The sequence below is a fragment of the Thalassophryne amazonica genome, chromosome 7, assembly GCF_902500255.1.
Source record: "Thalassophryne amazonica chromosome 7, fThaAma1.1, whole genome shotgun sequence".
NCBI classification, from domain to species: domain Eukaryota; kingdom Metazoa; phylum Chordata; class Actinopteri; order Batrachoidiformes; family Batrachoididae; genus Thalassophryne; species Thalassophryne amazonica.
Genome location: NC_047109.1, coordinates 18,887,347 through 18,908,700, shown reverse-complemented (window position 1 = coordinate 18,908,700; position 21,354 = coordinate 18,887,347). Strand labels below are relative to the sequence as shown.

At 42.7% G+C, this 21,354-nt stretch overlaps 1 protein-coding gene across 1 annotated transcript in view; it reads right to left on the bottom strand.

The window, feature by feature from the left end:
• The window catches only part of dyrk1b (dual-specificity tyrosine-(Y)-phosphorylation regulated kinase 1B), a 229,835-nt gene extending 218,173 nt beyond the window's left edge, over positions 1-11,662 (bottom strand). The window contains exon 1 of the mRNA XM_034173932.1: positions 10,250-11,662. Within this exon, the coding sequence (XP_034029823.1) occupies positions 10,250-10,340 (91 nt within the window). The 5' untranslated portion in view covers positions 10,341-11,662. The remainder of the gene's footprint in view (positions 1-10,249) is intronic.
• Positions 11,663-21,354: the final 9,692 nt, after the last annotated feature.

The window sequence follows — 21,354 nt, the reverse complement described above, 5'->3', positions numbered from 1 at the left end:
GGCAAGGTCCTTAATCCCCTAGTCGCTCCCGGTGTGTAGTGGGCGTCTTGCATGGCAGAAGCCTTACATTGGGGTGAATGTGAGGCACTGATGTGTAAAGCGCTTTGAGCATCTGATGCAGATGGAAAAGCACTATATAAATGCAGTCCATTTACCCTTTCTTGACTTCAATAAACATAAATACTTGTTTTATAAAAAATAAAATAAAGGCATCTTTCTTGACCTCATATTTAAATGCTGACAGCACTGTAACAGTAAAACTTCCAATTTATAATCTACATTGTTTATAAATGTAACTATTAAATTCTTTCTAACATTTAAATTCTTTCTAACATTTAAACTCGCTCTCAACATTTTAATTGTTAAAATTATTATTATTATTACAGTACTATTAGTATGAAAAATTGTCTTCAAAAGTGGACCTTTAATCTCAGGGTGTGGAGTGGGAAGCCTCCCCCCTTCCGTCTGGATTCGCCCCTGGATGGCCGTCCGAGCAGGAAGAATTGACAACGTACTTATGGAAAGAGCACAACCAGATTGAGAGGTAGGGAATTTTTTTAAAGTTTTTCAGCATTTTTTTTTACTTCATGTCATCCTCAGAAAGAGAATTTATCCATATCTGGGTGGAAAAAACAAGTGTTAGCATTTGTTAAGGCATGTAGATCAGCTATTTTTAGCGAGATCCCACATGGAGCAGCACAGAGTTTTAAAGAAAAAAAAAGCGCAAAAATGTCTTTGTAAAGCTCAATGCAGGTGTACTCCCGTCACCGCGCTTTCAGAGACGACAACTGCTCTCAACTCTGAGTTGCGCTGCAGAAAACAGATGAAAAGCTCGCAGCATCAAACAGTTCGTGGGCAAAATGGGCAGTTCTGTTGAATCGCGACCTCTGCCTGCCCACCATGAGCTGCATTGAGAGGTTGACATCATGCTGCTGTAAAGAGGGTGTGTAGTATCGGAGCAGTTTTATGATTACAAGTACAAGTAAATACATACGGGATCAGGCCGACACCCGATAGTGGTATCGCCATTGGTGCATCCCTAGTAGAAGGGCAATGACTTCATTTGGTGACAGTACAGTGATGATGACAGTGAAGTGCGGATCCTCAAGGAGGGGTTATCTCTCATCTTTATTGGTTACTTGTTGCGGAGAGCCTTTTCATTGAGTTAAATATTCTCAGACTGTACACCCAAGGGTATGCAAACAATTTAGCTATCTTTATTGAGGGATTCTGTTTGAGGACTGTTTCAGAATTCATGCAGAATGTTCTCAGGATAGTAGAGAAGCAGTGTATGTCCTACTGTTTGTCTGTGAAGCCACACAAAACAGTTAAGGTCCTCTTCATAAATAAGAGAACCAAATTCTGTGTAGTTCTACCAAAATTAGGGGGTAATGAGCTAAGACTATTTGAGTTGGTTAAATTCCTTGGTGTCTGTTTAGATAAACTTAACTGGAAGAGACATATAACTGAGAAATGTCATAAGGCAATTCTGTTTACAACAGTACTGTCGTATTGTTTGACGAAGCTAGGGAGTGTTAGATAATATCTGTGCTAATTTTTTATTTTATGTTAGTTATCAAGTATTTGTGCTATTTCTTTGGAAGTTCTGAGAAATATAAGTTAAGTTTTACTTCATCATATGTCCACGTTTTAGACACAGGGAAAGCTCCCCGTTAGTGAGAGCCAGTAACATTAGAAATGTTAGACTAAACCACACCCACTGTTAACACCCACATTGTATAAAAGTGTTGTACAAGTTACTTCGTGTGCCTTCACAAGATGGACACTGTCTGTGAGGGACCCAGGCCTGGTTTCTAACGTGACCTTTAATAAACTCAAAATGAGAAATATAGTCATTTGGTTTTTGGTAAGGGGCAGAATCTTGCATAAAAGAGCCGGGGGAAATAACAGCAGTAAAGGGCCTTTCACACCGGGCGATTTATAAGCGTCAGACAACGCCTACCAATGCTTTAACGCCTCAATGCGTGACGTCAGACGCTTCGCTACGGAAGCAGCAAGGGGGAGGGGGCGGAGATTGCTACTTCACACTCTGGCTGTTTCCACAACCCGAAAAAAAGTTGAGCGATCGAATTTGCGTCGACTGAACCACAAAAAAAAGCTTTAAAAACAGCAGTAGAATGATTCTCCCATCACCCTGCTGGGAGAAGCTTTTTTCAGCTACTTTTTGGAGTGATGCCGACCGAGGGAGGACTGACGACTTGGTAGGATATCGATCCCGCATGGAGAAGCCGGGGTTCAGGTATCATCCCTGGGCAGAGCGAGGCAGGCAGCTGGGGTGATGGAGCAGACCCACTCAGTCTGAAATTTTCCACTTTTTGGATACATGTGAACTCCCAGTTTGACCAACGGAGCTTAGTTCTGCAGCTTTATCAACGTGAGAATAATATAAAAATAAAATGTGATGTTTACTGCACTGGTGTGAAGGTTTAATGATCGGTTAACGTTAGCTTAGCTTTTTAGCACAGTGGATCTGAGTGAATGCTTTAATTTGTAAATGGGTCAGTCTTTTTTTATCTTTACCAAATAAAGCTACAGTTTTTTTTAGAGACCACAAAAGCTCAACTTTAAATAACTTCTTTTTTCGGGCATTTTTTCTGTGGTTTTCCTATTTTTATCTCTCTGGCATCCTTCAGTCTCAGAAGACCACGAAAATGCGCCTGGTGAGGGTCCGTACAAGGTGTCAATTGGAGCTGAAGCAGCTCCTGGTATGGCTATAGAGACCAATTCGGGAGTGGCAGTCTCTGCCACAGTGGCTGCACTTGAAGGTTGTCGTATCACCTGGGCATGTAGCCTGGTGGAGCTTGTGACAAGCACGCTTTTTGTTGGCTGCCTGCTGGAGTTTAGTTTCACCGGTCTGGAGACCCTGGTGCACCTCCTTCCTCCACTTGCCTCCATCTGCCACAGCCTGCTCCCAGTTTTTGGGGTCCAACTCGAGCACCTTCTTGTCCCGTTTGCATGCGTCCTTGAAATGCAGATGGGGGTGTCCCTGCACATGACTGCCAAAGGCAAGCTCGCCATAGAGCAGATCTTTTGGGATCCTCCCATCGGGTATATGGGAAACATGTCCGAGCCAGCGGAGACGTCACTGCTGAAGCAGTGTGTAAAGACTGGAGAGTCCAGCGCGGGCGAACACCTCATTGTTGGTCACCTTGTCTGACCACTTGATGTCCAGGATGCGCCGTAGGCAGCGCATGTGGAAGGTGTTGAACCTCCGCTCTTGCCTGGAGTACAGGGTCCAAGACTCACTGCCATACAGCAAGGTACTGAGGACACAGCCCTGTAGATGGCAGCCTTGGTGTACGCTGTCAGCTTGTGGTTTTCCCATGCAGGCTTTGATAGTCTGGCAAAGGTGATCGATGCTCACCTGATCCATCTGCCAATCTCAGGGTCCATGGAGAGGTTGTCAATCACAGTGGAACCAAGGTAGGTGAACTCCCGGACCACCTGCAACTCAGTCACTGATGCTGATTTGTGGGGCAGCATCAACACCTTGAGCCATCACATTGGACTTTTTCAAGCTGATTGTCAGACCAAATCCCAAATTTGGCACTTGAGAAGCTGTCCGTGAGGTGCTGCAACTGCTCGTTAGAGTGTGCTACTAGGGCAGCGTCATCAGCAAAAAGCATATCTCTGATGAGAACCTCGCAGACTTTGGTCTTTGCTTTCAGTCGGGACAGGTTGAACAGCTTGCCATCTGACCTGGTACGGAGATAGATTCCCTCGTTCAACAAACCAAAGGCCTGCTTCAGCATCACTGCAAAGTAGATGCCGAATAATGCTGAAGCAAGGACACACCCCTGTTTGATGCAGCTGTTGATACGAAAGGCCTCCGACGACCAGCTGTCAAACTGGACAATGCCTTTCATACCCGTGTGGAAAGACTGGATCAAGTTAAGGAGCTTGGGAGGGCATCCAATCTTAGCAAGAACCTTGAAGAGTCCGTCGTGGCTCACGACATCATACGCCTTAGTTAGATCAATAAAGGCGACGTAAAGGGGCTGCCTCTGCTCTCGGTACTTCTCCTGCAGCTGTCTCAGTGAGAAGATCATGTCAATCGTGGAATGTTGGGATCTGAAGCCACACTGTGACTCTGGGTACACTCTGTCAGCCAGCTGCTGTACAAGGTTCAAAAGGACTTGAGCAAAGACCTTGCCAACGATGCTGAGGAGGGAGATACCTCAGTAATTGTTGCAATCACTCCTATCCCCCTTGTTCTTGTAAAGAGTGATGATGTTGCACTCTCTCATGTCCTGAGGTACCTCGCCTTAATCCCAACACTGACAGAGGCGTTCATATAGCTGGTCAAGCAGAGTGTCTTTGCCACACTTGATGATTTCAGGTGGGATTCCGTCCATGCCTGGTGCTTTTCCGGTGGGTAGCCTGTCAATAGCCTTACTCAGCTCCTCCACAGTAGGTACAGCATCCAGCTCCTCCATGACGGGGAGGCTCTATGTCCTCAAGGGTGCCACTGGTGATGGTGGTTTCCTTACTATAGAGCTCTGAGTAATACTCCACCCATCTGCTTTCTGCTATCTGTGATGGTCTCGCCAGTTATGGTCTTGAGTGGTACTGTTTTGTTTTTGGTTGGGCCTATGGTTTTCTTGATGCCATCATAGACACCAGCAATGTTGCCAGTATCAGCTGCAAGCTGAATGTTCTCGCACAGCTGTAACCAGAAGTCATTGGCGCAGCGCCTGGCTGTCCGCTGTACCTCACTTCTGGCTGCTCTGAGAGTCTGCAGTGCTGTCTGGGAGGGGTTCTGCTTGTTATCCAGGGCTGCCACACGCCTCTTCTCAGTGAGAGCAGTTAGCTCATTGGAGTTGTCTTCAAACCAGTCTGGGGACTTCCTAGTTTTCAACCCAAAGAAGGAAAAGGCAGTGTCATGAAGGCAGCTCCACCTCAGCTGTGCGTTTGTCTGGTAGGTCAGAGCGAAGGGCATCCTGTGAGGGACTGGCAGAACAACTCATACACCTCTCGGGACCGCGTGCAGTTGGTGTGGATGCGTGGCTTTCCTGGGGGCTTGGACTGGTGCAACTTTCTTGGCTGCAGTCCGATTTTAGAGCAGACAAGGGAGTGGTCGGTGTCGCAGTCAGTGCTGTGGTAGGAGCGAGTGAGCAACACATTCTGCAGGTGGCATCGCTGTGTGATGATCAGGTCCAGCTGGTGCCAGTGTTTGGAGCAGGGGTGGCACCATGACACCCTGTGTTGTGCCTCGGTCTGAAAGAAGGAGTTAGTGATGCACAGTTCATTGAAAATGCACAGCTGTAGCAGCCGTTGCCCATTCTCGTTCATGCTGCCAACACCATGCGGACCAAGACAGGAGGACCAGGAGTCATGGTCAGCACCCACTCTGGCGTTGAAATCACCAAGTAGCACCAGAGGTTCCTGGCTGGGGGTCCCACAAATGACAGTCTGCAGCTGGTCATAAAAGTCATCCTTCACATCCTGTGGAGAGTAGTGGGTGGCAGCATACACACTGACGAGGGTGACGGGTCCGTCGGTTGTATGGAGACCGGAGGGTATAGATTCGCTCTGTTCCGTCCTCACCAGACTATCATCTGCAGCAGAGAGTTTCTGATGACAAAGCCAACTCCGTGCTCTCTGGTTTCGTCTGCGGCTTTCCCCCTCCAAATGAAGGTGTAATCCTTCTCATGCAGTGTGCCGGATTCTCCCAGGCGAGTCTCCAGCAGTGTGCCGATGTCAACACTGAGCCTCAGCAGTTCCTTGTTGATCACTGCCGTCTTCTGTGCATCATCGACCTCTTGGAGGTCGGCCGACAGTCCGGGGGTCATAGTTCTAACATTCCAGCAGCCCTCTCTGAGTGCTGGTTTCTTTTTCTTGATGCTTCTGTGTTTTTCTGGTGCAGAGTTTACAGTCTGCTGGTCAAGTGGGTCAGAGCCCTAAAGCCCCACGCACCCAGTGGAGCAGGCAGACTGTAGTGGGACAGTACCTTACTGGCTGGGGGCTGCCCAGCTTAAGGCGGGCGGTAACTGTCCAGTGAGACACGATGATCTCTCCCACCACTGGAAACAACCCCTGGCACCCTACTCTACGCCAATCGAGTTAGACTTATAACCGGTACACTGCTGTTTCCCGTGTTGTAATCGTCGTTGTGAGGCGACTCTGGAGTGGCCTCTCCAGGGCGCAAGCCTGGGCAAGGTATTTGGAGAGCCAGCTGTTGCACATGCAGCAGGTTCCCCCTCTCCACTCCACCGGTGTGGTCCAAGGGAAGGGCAGAGAGCCGATACAGCTTGGCACCGATGTCATCACAGGAGTTGCCAAAACAAAGCTGTGATGCCGACCTGCCTGTAGGGACTCCAGCTCCTGATTTTTCCTTAGGATTTATTCCCGAAGCCTTTCCCAAAAATGGGAATAGCTGCAAGGCAGTGAAGGTTTGAAATCAGTGTTTTCCTTCACCTAGATGGGCTACTGGCCAAGGTTTAGGAGCCCCGTCTGCCCAAAGCAACTGGTTTTAAGGCGCCAGTGACCTGCCTTTCGTCCCTTCTCCTGTCAGTAAGAACAGTTCTGCCACAAGGCGGCCAGGAGCTGGACTTGATTGTCTTGGCTATGAAACGCCCGCCGTGAGAGCTTTTTATGGATAGCGGGAGCTTATCCCCACTACCACCCTCAGCAACTATTTTATTATTTTTTTAAAAGCTGTTTCATTTTATATTTTAACAATAAATTAATGGATCATTAAAAATGTCCACAAAATCAAAGTTAAGTCAAAAGACATTTGCATAGGTAGAAGCTCTCCCCTTATTGTGCTCAGTTTTAAAACATTCACAATCACTAGTCAAATTCATATTTTAGAAATTACTCTGTCCTGATCACAGCATTAAAGGCAATCACATATTTTGTGACAATGAAATTGAAATGACTCAATTAAAAAAAATTTCATCATGAGGTTTATGTCACAGAAATCCTACTTTACAATCACTGTTAAATTATCTCCTGTTGCATTTATAATAAACATTTGTATTTATTTACAGTATCTCTTTCTGGTTGAAATGAGATATGAATAATCTACCAGACTTTTAAAAAATGTACAAATTTCCCTGCTCTTTTATTTGTCTAAAAATAAATGTCCAAGGTTCCTTATGTTAAACAAGAAATTATGTAATCTGAAATAGCAGGTGGTTTTAATTTACAGATGAAGAAAAGTTTCTAAAGAACCTTTTATTTATTTATTTGCCATTTTAATTACAAGTGTTCTAAACTTTTTTTTTTTTTACAGTAATCAGAAATTTTGAGGTTAAAAAAAAACATTTGCAAGAGATCAGTGGTTTTTGCCACTAGTCTTCCGTGTTTTGGCCCGACACATTGTTCCTATTGGACAGCGCAAAGCTACGTCACAGTTCAGAGTGGTGAAGTTGGACTGGATTGAACTTTGACCGCATCAGCCTGTCAACAAGTGGCAATGCGCGCTCTTGGCAGAAGCGTCGGTTTAGCTTGGCTTCTGACCCGACGCTTCTGACGCCTATAAAAAGCAACACGTCTCACTGAAAATAATGCTTTGTGGACCGATTAGTGATGCCTCTTACACTTCCAAAGTGTCCGGTATGAAAGGCCCTTTAGTTCCAGTGTGATGAGATGGATCTACTCTTCGGTGGTAAGACCCATGGTAAGTTATGCTGCAATAGTTTGGTGGACTAGAGTGGAGCACAGGGCTGCGAGGGTTATGCTGACTCATGTTCAAAGAGTGACATGCCTTTGCATCACAAGTGCCCTCAGGACAACACCGACAGCAGCTTGAGAAGTACTTCCAAACTTAGCCCCTCTGGACCTCTACATTGTTGGAGACGAAGTCGCTACGTCAGTAAGGCTGCACCAGTTGGACAAGTGGCGACGACTAGCAGATGCCAGTCATACCCTTATCAGGGAAAGAATATCAGCGGATCTTATGCTTATTACTTTTCCATTTGATAGCGCAGGAAAAAGATGTTATTTTGTGAATAAATTCAGTACAGTGATAACAGGGGGAGAGTCATTGTTCGTCACACCCGGCTCTGAACACAACCTCACCTGTAATCACTTGTTTTACAGACAGATCATTGCTCAGGGGGAAAGCTGGACCTGGAGTGTTACACGACAGCCTGACACAGAAAAAGAGCTTTGCACTGGACAGATACACCGTTTTTCAGGCTGAGGTGTTTACTGTCATTCAGTGTGTGGAGCTCCTGATTAGCCTCAATTTTAGGCTAAGGAATCACAATACAATATGCCAGTTTGCCGGTGCTGGATGCTGAAAAACAGCCCCACATCATGATGTTCCCACCTCCCATCTTCACTGTTGGTATGCCATTTTTAGATGTGTAGTGCCATTTGACCTCCAAACATGGTGTGTTTTATGGCATCTAAAGATTTCAGTTTTGGTCTCATGTGAACAGACTATATTCTCCCAGTATTTCACAGGCTTGTCTAAATGTTGTGCAGCAAGCTTTAAATGCACTTCAATATGCTTTTTATTCAGCAACAGAGTCTTGTGTAGTGAGTATGCATATAGGCCATGGTTGTTGAGTGCACCACTTATTGTTTTCTTTGAAACAATTCTACCTGCTAGGTAGAATTCCAGGTCTTTCAGAAGTGGTCCTTGGTTCTTGGACAACTCTTCTGATATTATTGTCACTCCTCTGTCATAAATCTTGTGAGGAGCACCTGGTTCTTTCCACTTTCAGATTATGTCCCCAACAGTACTCACTGGAACATTCAGAAGTTTAGAAATCCTTCTGTGACCAGTGCCGTCAATGTTTTGCAAAAATAAGGTTGCAAAGATCTTGAGAGAGTTCTTTGCTTTTTCTCATCACGCATGATGGGAAAAAGCTGCATGACAACTTGGTAATGAGACACCTCTGTATAAGCCATCAGTTTGGACTGAACCATCTGATATTAATTTGCACTAACAAGGGGCCAGGACTGCTTTCTAATTACTAACACATTCCACCTGGTGTCTTGGCTTTCCATGTCTTTTTGCACCTCTCTCTCCACAGGTGTTCAATACTTTTTCCTGTGTCATTTCACATTATTACACAAAATGTATGGACATCTATGGTTTGATTTATTGGTATGTGTGGATTACTGGGGTTGTTAACGATATCTGGTGAAATTTTCATGTTAATAACACCTTTAGAAATCAATTTACTGTGAAAAATGATGATGTGTTCAATCCTTATTTCACCCGCTGTATGACAACTTTTTATCTGCAACTTTTACCAACATCCCGTAGCTATTGGACAGACCACAGCCATTTATCTCCAGATGACACCTTTGTATCTACAGACCACACCAACAGAGTATAGCTTTTTTTATGTACAGACCACAGTTTTTTTTTTTGTCAACAGGCCACATCTTTTTATGTACAGACACATCTTTTTATCCACAGCCCACAGCTTTTTCATGTACAGGCTCCAGCTTTTTGTCAACAGAGATAGCTTTTCATCTTCAGGCAACACTTTTTTTTTATCTACAAACTACATCTTTTGATGTACAGACCACACTTTGTATTTAATGAGCACAGATTTTTCTGTGCAGACCACAGCTTTTTTTTTGTACAGACCACATCTTTTTGTCTGCAGGCCACATTTTTATGTACAGACCAGTTTTTCCTCTGTAGACCACAATATTTTTTATGTTCAGACCACATCTTTTCATGTGCAAGACCACATAATGATAGCTATTTATCTACAGACCACATCATTTTAGGTACAGACTACAGCTTTCTGTCTACAGACCACAGCCTTTTAATCCACAGACCAGATATTTTTATGTACAAACTACAGCATTTTTGTCTGCAGACCACATTTTTTAACAACAGACCACTGCTTTATAATCAACACACCCTCGTTTTTATCTATAGGCTGCATCTTTTTATGTACAGACTACAATTTGCTGTCTATAGACCAGATCTTTTTATGTACAGACCACATCTGTTTCTACTTTATATCTACAAACCCATTTTCATCTACAGGCCACAGCTTTTTAAGTAATAAACCACACTTTTTCATGGCACACTACTGCTCATTATATGGACAACACACCTTTGTATTTACTGGCTATGGCTTTTAATCTGAGGAACATAACTTTGTACTGACAGGCCACAATTTTGTTACAAGGGAATCTTGGGTACCCCCTTTGCCTTCTCCAGTTGGTGGTGCCCTCAACACCTCAGCTAGTGCCTGATACCAGTAACAAGCCATGTGTTTGTGTGTGTGTGTGTGTATATACTGACTTTTGTTCTTGCGAAGCAGGGCAGAGGTGATCCAGGTGTCTGATTGGACCATCCTGGTTTTCTCCTCCGTGGAAGATGACGTGATGACCATGAAAACACTCCTTAATTAATCAATCCAGTAGGAAAACTGTCAATAACAAAAAAGTAACAGGTGGGCGGAGCTCCCCGCTCAGCTGACTGTCAGCGGGTGTGTTCTGAGTCTTCCACAAATTACATCCAAGCTTCAAATTATATCCAACCAATCATAAGGCACCGTCTTCTCTGGCTATTTTTTAATGGATGTTTCTAAGGCAACCAACTGGCATAGAGGCAGTTTGTCTTAAAAATATAAAGGCTGTAAAATTAGACTATAGATAATCTATCATAAACATTTTGTTACTCTGGGGCAAATATTTGGTGATTTACTGCAGTTTGTGCATTGTATTTTTGTTTTTTTTCACTATGCTGGTTTTTGCTGGTGAAAAACTTTAGAGGCAATAATAATAATAATAACAATAATCCCAAAGTCCTGATACTTTACTCGAATAGCAGTTCTTCACACATCCTGTCAGTAGTAATCCACAACCAGGTCCACCTGGATTAATCCAGTCAATCAGCAGTCGCGGCTCTCAGGTAGACTCCATCAGTCTGGCTCAGCCCATCCATCTTTTCTAACCGGGCTGGTCCCAGCTTGGCAGTGCGGGCTAGAACCTTTACCCCATCCCTCTGCTAAAAATAGGCTCTGTGGGGGCCTCGGCACCAATCCAGCTTCAGAACCACGTCTGGACCCAGACACCCAGAGCTCCGACGGGCAATAGCACAAAAGATCAAAAACCACATTCAGTGTGCCGGGGCCTCGAACCAGAACCCAGCCTGCTTTCCGAGTCCACTAAAGAGTCCCGTTCAGGTCCTGAGCTGACATCGAGCCTCCGTTCTTTGCGGACATCTTTTCTTCTACACGTAATCCCATCCGTTTGATAATAATTTACTCCTTGACGGCGGATCTTTTCATAACCTGTGTCGTCTGTCAGTGGTCCGTTAACGGGAGTGCGCGGCACTCTCCCTCCGGGTCCCCGCCCCTCCTCACGGACTGTACCATACGTGCGGGGGCTCGGAGCGCCGCAGCAGCTCAAAAAACCATACAGGCACGCGATGCGAACCTCCACAGCTGTACGAAAAGCTCCACACCGCGCACGTCTCCACCGCAGTCACGTTTCAAACAGCGGCCAAACGTCAAATAATCGTCAGAGTGAATGCGGTGGTCTGCTCCGAACGGAGCGCTCCTCTCCATTTATAGTAACACTCTGGTATATAACCGGAACCCTCACCCAAACAGTCACAGAACACTAAAGACGTGCGTCATGTTACATGTTATTGTAGATAAAAACACGCAGAAAGCACTCACGTTCCGCTGCTCTTCCGACCGCTTTAAAACACGTAAAGCCCCTTCAGCAGCGGCACGCGCAACAGTGGTAAATTCTGTTGCTACCCGACGCCACGGCAGCTGCCACGCCATTTGATGCACGCAGGACCGATGCTCGCTGTGATTGGACAGTGGACAAGCCGGTGGGAGGGGCACTCGTCTGGTTTCCCACTGTGTCTTCAAACGACGCGAGGCAGGAGCGAGGCGGAAATAGTTCGAAGATGTCAGTGAGAAAAAGAAAGGAGCAGAGACAGATGGAGGAGGGTGGACAGAAGCGAGCTAAAATCTGATGCTGCCGCTAAATGTGGCAGAGCTGCCCGGGAACAGCTTTCACTTCATCCTATTTCCATCCTTTGCACATTCATCATGTCAGCACCACACCAAGAGGTCATCAGAGGTCAGAGGCCAACACCATGATCAGCAAATGTTTTTGTTTTATATAAAATAAAGCAAGTAGGCCATGGGGGTTAAATGGCAACATGGCCAACAAATGTTCTTTTTAAATTTAAAATAAATCAAGAGCTCATCACAGGTCAGAGGCCAACATGACAATCAAAAACCTTTATTTTAAACAAGAGGTCATCAGAGATCAGAAGCCAACACGACCACCAAAATATCTCATTGTAATTAAAATAAATAAAAATGTCATCAGGAGTTAGAGTTCAACACCACCATCAAGATATTTGTTGGTTTTAAGTAAAATAAATAAAGAGGTCATCAGGGGTCAGAGGACAACACCACCTTCAACACACATTTTTACTATTATTTTTTTTATTTATTTTTTTTAATAAAGGGGTCATCAGGGGACAGAGGACAAAGAAACCATGAACACGTTTGTGGTTTTAATTCCATCCATCCATCCATTTTCTTCCGCTTTATCCGGAGTTGGGTCGCGGGGGCAGCAGTTCAAGCAAAGCCACCCAGACCTCCCGATCCACACACATCTCCCCCAGCTCCTCCGGGGGAACCCCAAGGCGTTCCCAAGCCAGCCGAGAGATGTAGTCCCTCCAGCGTGTCCTGGGTCTTCCCCGGGGCCTCCTCCCAATGGGACGTGCCCGGAACACCTCTCCAGCGAGGTGTCCAGGGGGCAGCCGGAAAAGATGCCCGAGCCACCTCAACTGACTCCTTTCGATGTGGAGCATGCATATATATCTATCTATCTATCTATCTATCTATATATATATATATATATATATATATATATGTGTGTGTGTGTGTGTGTGTGTGTGTGTGTGTGTGTGTGTGTGTGTGTGGTTAGATAATATCTGTGCTGATTCCTTATTTTATTTTATTTTTTTATTTTATTTTTTTTTCTTCTTCCTCCTTTATATAGTGCCAAATCACAACAGAGTTGCCTCAAGGCGCTTCACACAGGTAAGGTCTAACCTTACCAACCCCCAGAGCAACAATCAAATCAAATCAATTTTATTTATATAGTGCCAAATCACAACAAACAGTTGCCCCAAGGCGCTTTATATTGTAAGGCAAAAGCCATACAATAATTACAGAAAAACCCCAGCGGTCAAAACTACTCCCTATGAGCAAGCACTTGGCGACAGTGGGAAGGAAAACTCCCTTTTAACAGGAAGAAACCTCCAGCAGAACCAGGCTCAGGGAGGGGCAGTCTTCTGCTGGGACTGGTTGGGGCTGAGGGGAGAGAGTCAGGAAATAGACATGCAGTGGAAGAGAGCAGAGATCAATCACTAATGATTAAATGCAGGGTGGTGCATACAGAGCAAAAAGAGGTGAATAAAAAGAAACACAGTGCATCATGGGAACCCCCCAGCAGTCTAAGTCTATAGCAGCATAACTAAGGGATGGTTCAGGGTCACCTGATCCAGCCCTAACTATAAGCTTTAGCAAAAAGGAAAGTTTTAAGCTTAATCTTAAAACTAGAGAGGGTGTCTGTCTCCCTGATCCGAATTGGGAGCTGGTTCCACAAGAGAGGTGTTGTGAAAGTGTAGTGACACGGACCCACAACAGGGGGCGCAAATGAACGGTCAATAGATGAGCCAAAAGGTAACAATTTAATGTTGTGAAACGTGCACAACGAACATACAGACAATCTCAGAATATAATTACAGTCAAATTACAAAGGTGACGTGTGGGCAGGCTCGAGGATAGAAGACGTCTGTCCTGAGAAGAGCCGGAACCACACGATTTCCGCCCCCACAGAACCTGGTGAATACTGGAGCCGCCAAGTCCCGAATTCCCAGGTGATCACCGTCCCCGACTGTCGGATCTGGTACTGCTGGCGAAGAACAAAGACAGTCAAGTGTGGGTGTGTGTACACCCAGTAACAATAACGGTGGGAATGCCACCTCCACCTCTCACTCAGTATGTTGCAGAGTACCGCAGTGATTCCTCAGGGGAAAAGAGTGCCGTCCTGCACTCACTCAGCCTCCACAGAAAAAGGAACCGGTACTCCTGCAAACACTCACAATATACCGATATATTGCAAAAGACACAAATGGCTGAGGATATTACCTCCAATGAAGTATGATATCTCGGCGATGACGTGGAGATGACGTCTGGTCTTTATGGAGTGCGATGATGAAGAATGTGTGACAGCTGTCAGGAATTAATGAGTGACAGCTGTCACTCCCGGCTGTGTCCGTGGCGGCAGCGCCCTCTCGTGCCTGAAGCCCGCACTTCAGGCAGGGCGCCCTTTGGTGGTGGGCCAGCAGTACATCCTCTTCTGGCGGCCCACACAACAAGAGGAGCCTGAAAGCTGAAGGCTCTGCCTCCCATTCTACTCTTACAAACCCTAGGAACTACAAGTAAGCCTGCAGTCTGAGAGCGAAGTGCTCTATTGGGGTGATATGGTACTATGAGGTCCCTAAGATAAGATGGGACCTTATTATTCAAAACCTTATAAGAAGAAGAATTTTAAATTCTATTCTGGAATTAACAGGGAGCCAATGAAGAGAAGCCAATATGGGTGAAATATGCTCTCTCCTTCTAGTCCCTGTCAGTACTCTAGCTGCAGCATTTTGAGAGCATATCTCACCCATATTGGCCTCTCTTCATTGGCTTCCTGTTAATTCTAGAATAGAATTTAAAATTCTTCTTCTTACTTATAAGGTTTTGAATAATCAGGTCCCATCTTATCTTAGGGACCTCGTAGTACCATATCACCCCAATAGAACGCTTCGCTCTCAGACTGCAGGCTTACTTGTAGTTCCTAGGGTTTGTAAGAGTAGAATGGGAGGCAGAGCCTTCAGCTTTCAGGCTCCTCTCCTGTGGAACCAGCTCCCAATTCAGATCAGGGAGACAGACACCCTCTCTACTTTTAAGATTAGGCTTAAAACTTTCCTTTTTGCTAAAGCTTATAGTTAGGGCTGGATCAGGTGACCCTGAACCATCCCTTAGTTATGCTGCTATAGACGTAGACTGCTGGGGGGTTCCCATGATGCACTGTTTCTTTCTCTTTTTGCTCTGTAAGCACCACTCTGCATTTAATCATTAGTGATCGATCTCTGCTCCCCTCCACAGCATGTCTTTTTCCTGGTTCTCTCCCTCAGCCCCAACCAGTCCCAGCAGAAGACTGCCCCTCCCTGAGCCTGGTTCTGCTGAAGGTTTCTTCCTGTTAAAAGGGAGTTTTTCCTTCCCACTGTAGCCAAGTGCTTGCTCACAGGGGGTCGTTTTGACCGTTGGGGTTTTACATAATTATTGTATGGCCTTGCCTTACAATATAAAGCGCCTTGGGGCAACTGTTTGTTGTGATTTGGCGCTATATAAAAAAATTGATTGATTGATTGATTGATTGAATTAAGTGAAGGCTTTTCAGGGAACTTTTAGGACAACCTGATAATAATGCATTACAATAGTCCAGCCTAGAAGAAATAAATGCATGAATTAGCTTTTCAGCATTACTCTGAGACAAGACCTTTCTAATTTTAGAGATATTGTGCAAATGCAAAAAAGCAGTTCTACATATTTGCTTAATATGCGCATTGAAGGACATATCCTGATCAAAAATGACTCCAAGATTTTTCACAGTATTACTGGAGGTCAGGGTAATGCCATCCAGAGTAAGGATCTGGTTAGACACCATGTTTCTAAGATTTGTGGGGCCAAGTACAATAACTTCAGTTTTATCTGAATTTAAAAACAGGAAATTAGAGGTCATCCATGTCTTTATGTCTGAAAGACATTCCTGCAGTTTAACTAATTGGTGTGTGTCCTCTGGCTTCATGGATAGATAAAGCTGGGTATCATCTGCGTAACAATGAAAACTTAAGCAATGCTTTCTAATGATACTGCCTAAGGGAAGCATGTATAAAGTGAATAAAATCGGTTCTAGCACAGAACCTTGTGGAACTCCATAATTAACCTTAGTCCGTGAAGAAGACTCCCCATTTACATGAACAAATTGTAATCTATTAGATAAATATGATTCAAACCACTGCAGCGCAGTGCCTTTAATACCTATGGCATGCTCTAATCTCTGTAATAAAATTTTATGGTCAACAGTGTCAAAAGCTGCACTGAGGTCTAACAGGACGAGCACAGAGATGTGTCCACTGTCTGAGGCCATAAGAAGATCTTTTGTAACCTTCACTAATGCTGTTTCTGTACTATGATGAATTCTGAAACCTGACTGAAACTCTTCAAATAGACCATTCCTCTGCAGATGATCAGTTAGCTGTTTTACAACTACCCTTTCAAGAATTTTTGAGAGAAAAGGAAGGTTAGAGATTGGCCTATAATTAGCTAAGATAGCTGGGTCAAGTGATGGCTTTTTAAGTAATGGTTTAATTACTGCCACCTTAAAAGCGTGTGGTACATAGCCAACTAATAAAGATAGATTGATCATATTTAAGATCGAAGCATTAAATAATGGTAGGGCTTCCTTGAGCACCCTGGTAGGAATGGGGTCTAATAGACATGTTGATGGTTTGGAGGAAGTGACTAATGAAAGTAACTCAGACAGAACAATCGGAGAGAAAGAGTCTAACCAAATACCAGCATTACTGAAAGCAGCCGAACATAAAGATATGTCTTTGGGATGATTATGAATAATTTTTTCTCTAATAGTTAAAATTTTATTTGCAAAGAAAGTCATGAAGTCATTACTAGTTAAAGTTAAAGGAATACTTGGCTCAATAGAGCTCTGACTCTTTGTCAGCCTGGCTACAGTGCTGAAAAGAAACCTGGGGTTGTTCTTATTTTCTTCAATTAGTGATGAATAGTAAGATGTCCTAGCTTTACGGAGGGCTTTTTTATAGAGCAACAGACTCTTTTTCCAGGCTAAATGAAGATCTTCTAAATTAGTGAGACGCCATTTCCTCTCCAGCTTACGGGTTATCTGCTTTAAGCTGCGAGTTTGTGGGTTATACCACGGAGTCAGGCACTTGTGATTTAAGGCTCTCTTTTTCAGAGGAGCTACAGCATCCAATGTTGTCCTCAATAAGGATATAAAACTATTGACGAGATAATCTATCTCACTCACAGAGTTTAGGTAGCTACTCTGCACTGTGTTGGTATATGGCATTGAAGAACATAACAAAGAAGGAATCATATCCTTAAACCAAGTTACAGCGCTTTCAGAAAGACTTATTCCCCACTGCAGGGTAGTCCATTAAAGTAAATGTAAATGTTATTAAGAAATGATCAGACAAAAAGGGGTTTTCAGGGAATACTAAGTCTTCAATTTCTATGCCATATGTCAGAACAAGATCTAAAGTGTGGCTAAGGTGGTGGGTGGGCTCATTTACATTTTGAGCGAAGCCAACTGAGTCTAATAATAGATTAAATGCAGTGTTGAGGCTGTCATTCTCAGCATCTATGTGGATGTTAAAATCACCCACTATAATTATCTTATCTGAGCTAAGCACTAAGTCAGACAAAAGGTCTGAAAAATCACAAAGAAACTCACAGTAACGACCAGGTGGACGATAGATAATAACAAATAAAACTGGTTTTGAGACTTCCAATTTGGATGGACAAGACTAAGAGTCAAGCTTTCAAATGAATTAAAGCTGTCTTTGATTAATTAATAAGCTGGAATGGAAGATTGCTTGATTGAGACCCGTGCTTCGAGCATTCTGACAGTTAGTGTGACTCGGGGGTGATGACTCATTTAATCTAACATATTCATCCTGCTGTAACCAGGCTTCTGTAAGGCAGAATAAATCAATATGTTGATCAATTATTATATCATTTACTAACAGGGACTTAGAAGAGAGAGACCTAATATTTAATAAACCACATTTAACTGTTTTAGTCTGTGGTGCAGTTGAAGGTGCTATATTATTTTTTCTTTTTGAATTTTTATGCTTAAATAGATTTTTACTGGTTATTGGTGGTCTGGGAGCAGGCACCGTCTCTACGGGGATGGGGTATTAGGGGATGGCAGGGGGAGAGAAGCTGCAGAGAGGTGTGTAAGACTACAACTGTGCTTCCTGGTCCCAACCCTGGGTAGTCACGATTTGGAGGGTTTAATAAAACTGGCCAGATTTCTAGAGATGAGAGCTGCTCCATCCAAAGTGGGATGGATGCCGTCTCTCCTAACAAGACCAGGTTTTCCCCAGAAGCTTTGCCAATTATCTATGAAGCCCACCTCATTTTTTGGACACCACTCAGACAGCCAGCAATTCAAAGAGAACATGCGGCTAAACATATCACTTCCGGTCCGATTGGGGAGGGGCCCAGAGAAAACTACAGAGTCTGACATTGTTTTTGCAAAGTTACACACCGATTCAATATTAATTTTAGTGACCTCCAATTGACGTAACCGGGTGTCATTACTGCCGATGTGAATTACAGTCTTAACAAATTTACGCTTAGCCTGAGCCAGCAGTTTCAAATTTCCTTCAATGTCGCCTGCTCTGGCCCCCGGAAGACATTTGACTATGGTTGCTGGTGTCGCTAACTTCACATTTCTCAAAACAGAGTCGCCAATAACCAGAGTTTGTTCCTCGGCGGGTGTGTCGCCGAGTGGGGAAAAACGGTTAGAAATGTGAACGGGTTGGTGGTGTACAGGGGGCTTCTGTTTAGAACTACGCTTCTTCCTCACAGTTACCCAGCCGGCCTGCTTTCCCGGCTGCTCGGGATCTGCTGGGGGACAGCTAACGGCAGCTAAGCTACCTTGGTCCGCACCAACTACGGGGGCCTGGCTAGCTGTAGGATTTTCCAAGGTGTGGAGCCGAGTCTCCAATTCGCCCAGCCTGGCCTCCAAAGATACCTTTGAACAAATAATTATGGGAATGTACAACAAAATTAATAAGAATGCACATTTATTTATTTGTGGTGATTTTAATATTGATTTTCTAAATCCTCACAATCATCCACAAACTACTTCATTTATAAATTCCATATATTGTATGGGGTTATTCCCGACTATTATTCATCCAAGCAGAATAACTTCGAACTCAACAACCCTTATTGATAATATTCTAACAAATGTTATATCCGGTAAGCTCAGTGCGGGACTACTGGTAAGTGATATTACGGATCACCTGCCAGTATTCACTGTTTTTGCATTACATGGTCGAGTGTTTCGAAAGGATTTTAATAGGTTGAGTAGAAAAGTAACACCAATAGCCATTGACAATTTAAGGGAGGATTTACTACGTCAGAATTGGAATGAAGTTTATGTTGATGATGTTGATGTATCCTATGATGGTTTCATTTCCTCTATTTCTAAGTTATATGATAAACATTGTCCTCTTGTTGACAAAATATACACTAATCGATACGGCAATAAACCATGGATAACTAAGGGACTTCAGAGAGCATGTAAAAAGAAGAATTTATTGTATAAACAATTTATAAAATTAAGAACAAAGGAAGCTGAAAGTAAATATAAAATTTATAAGAATAAACTAATTTATATTATGAGATTTAGTAAGAAAAAATACTATAGCGAGCTACTCGTTAAAAACAAGAATAATATAAAAAATACATGGAACATTTTAAATGAAATAATAAAAAAGAGTAAAAATGTTAGAGATTATCCTTCTTTTTTTCTCTTGAATAATACTGTGATTGAAGACAATGAGTCTATTGCTGACCATTTTACCGATTTTTTTGTCAATGTGGGGAAAAAACTAGCTAGTACTATCGACTCAACGAGCACAAATTTTTTTGAAAATAAGATAACATTTAATAAATCTGTGTCAATGTTTGTTGGTGTAACCAATGAAGAAGAGATAATTGATCTGGTGCATAATTCCAAAAGTAAGAAAACAAAGGATTTTAATAATTTTGATATGGCTTTTCTGAAAAAAATTATTGATTGTATAGCGAAACCTTTCAGCTATATTTGTAATATATCATTAAGTTCTGGTAAATTTCCTTCTCAGATGAAGATAGCAAAAGTAATACCTACGTTTAAAACCGGGGACAAACACACTTTTTCCAATTACAGACGTATTTCACTTTTACCACAATTTTCGAAAATACTAGAAAAAATTTTTGTAAAAAGATTGAATAATTACTTGCAAAAGCATGAGATACTTTGTGAAGAACAGTATGGATTTAGAAAATCTAGATCTACATCACATGCATTGATGGATTTTATCGAAAATATAGCGACTGCAGTAGATAATAAGCAATATACAGTAGGTATTTTTTTTTGATTTACAGAAAGCGTTTGATACTGTTAACCATGAAATATTATTAACCAAATTACAGAAATACGGAATTAGAGGATTAGCATATGATTGGATAAATAGTTATTTACATGGTCGGTTTCAGTATGTTCATTATAATAACATTGATTCTGGACTTCGGGAAATTACGTGTGGGGTGCACCAGGGTTCGGTGTTAGGACCCCTGTTATTTATACTATATATAAATGATATAAGTTGGGTGTCAAGAGTACTGAGGTGTGTCCTTTTTGCAGATGACACAACTGTGTTTTGTAGTGGTGATAATCTTGAACAGCTTTTGGATACTGTGGAAAATGAATTGGATAAATTCAAGGCTTGGTTTAACGCTAATAAATTGTCACTTCACCTTGGAAAAACTAAATGTATTATATTTGGAAATAAATTTGTACCTAAATGTAAAAATGTAACCATTAACAATATGGAAATAGAGACAGTGACTGAGAATAAATTCCTTGGTGTTATAATTGATAATAAACTCAGCTGGAAACAGCATATAAATTATATAAAATTGAAAATGTCAAAATCTATCGCCATCATGTACAGGGTCAAGGACACACTGTTACAGGAAGGATTACTCACTTTATATCATTCTTTAGTAGTATCATATATGACATATTGTGTGGAGTCTTGGGGTAACACTTATAAATCAAATACCAATCAAGTATTTCTCTTACAAAAACATGCCATTAGAATTATTTGTAACAAACATTATCTTGAGTCAACGCATTCTTTGTTTATGATTTTAAATTTATTGAAATTTAGAGATTTAGTGGATTATATCACAATACAAACTTTGTACAAAGCAAATAATCGAGCCTTACCACTTTATGTCCAGAACCTGTTCAAGATAAGGGATTCTGGATATAGTTTACGAGGATGTGCTGTATTTAAGAGGCCTCCCGTATGCACTAATATAAAGGGTTTTTGTGTTTCAGTTAAGGGGGTGAAGATTTGGAATAAATGTCCTGTTGAAATTAGATTATGTAGTTCTTTAGTTTGTTTTAAGAAACGTTATAAAAACCTATTAATTTCTGGATATATTGGAAAAGGAAATTGAATTTAATGTATAAATATGATGTATAAAT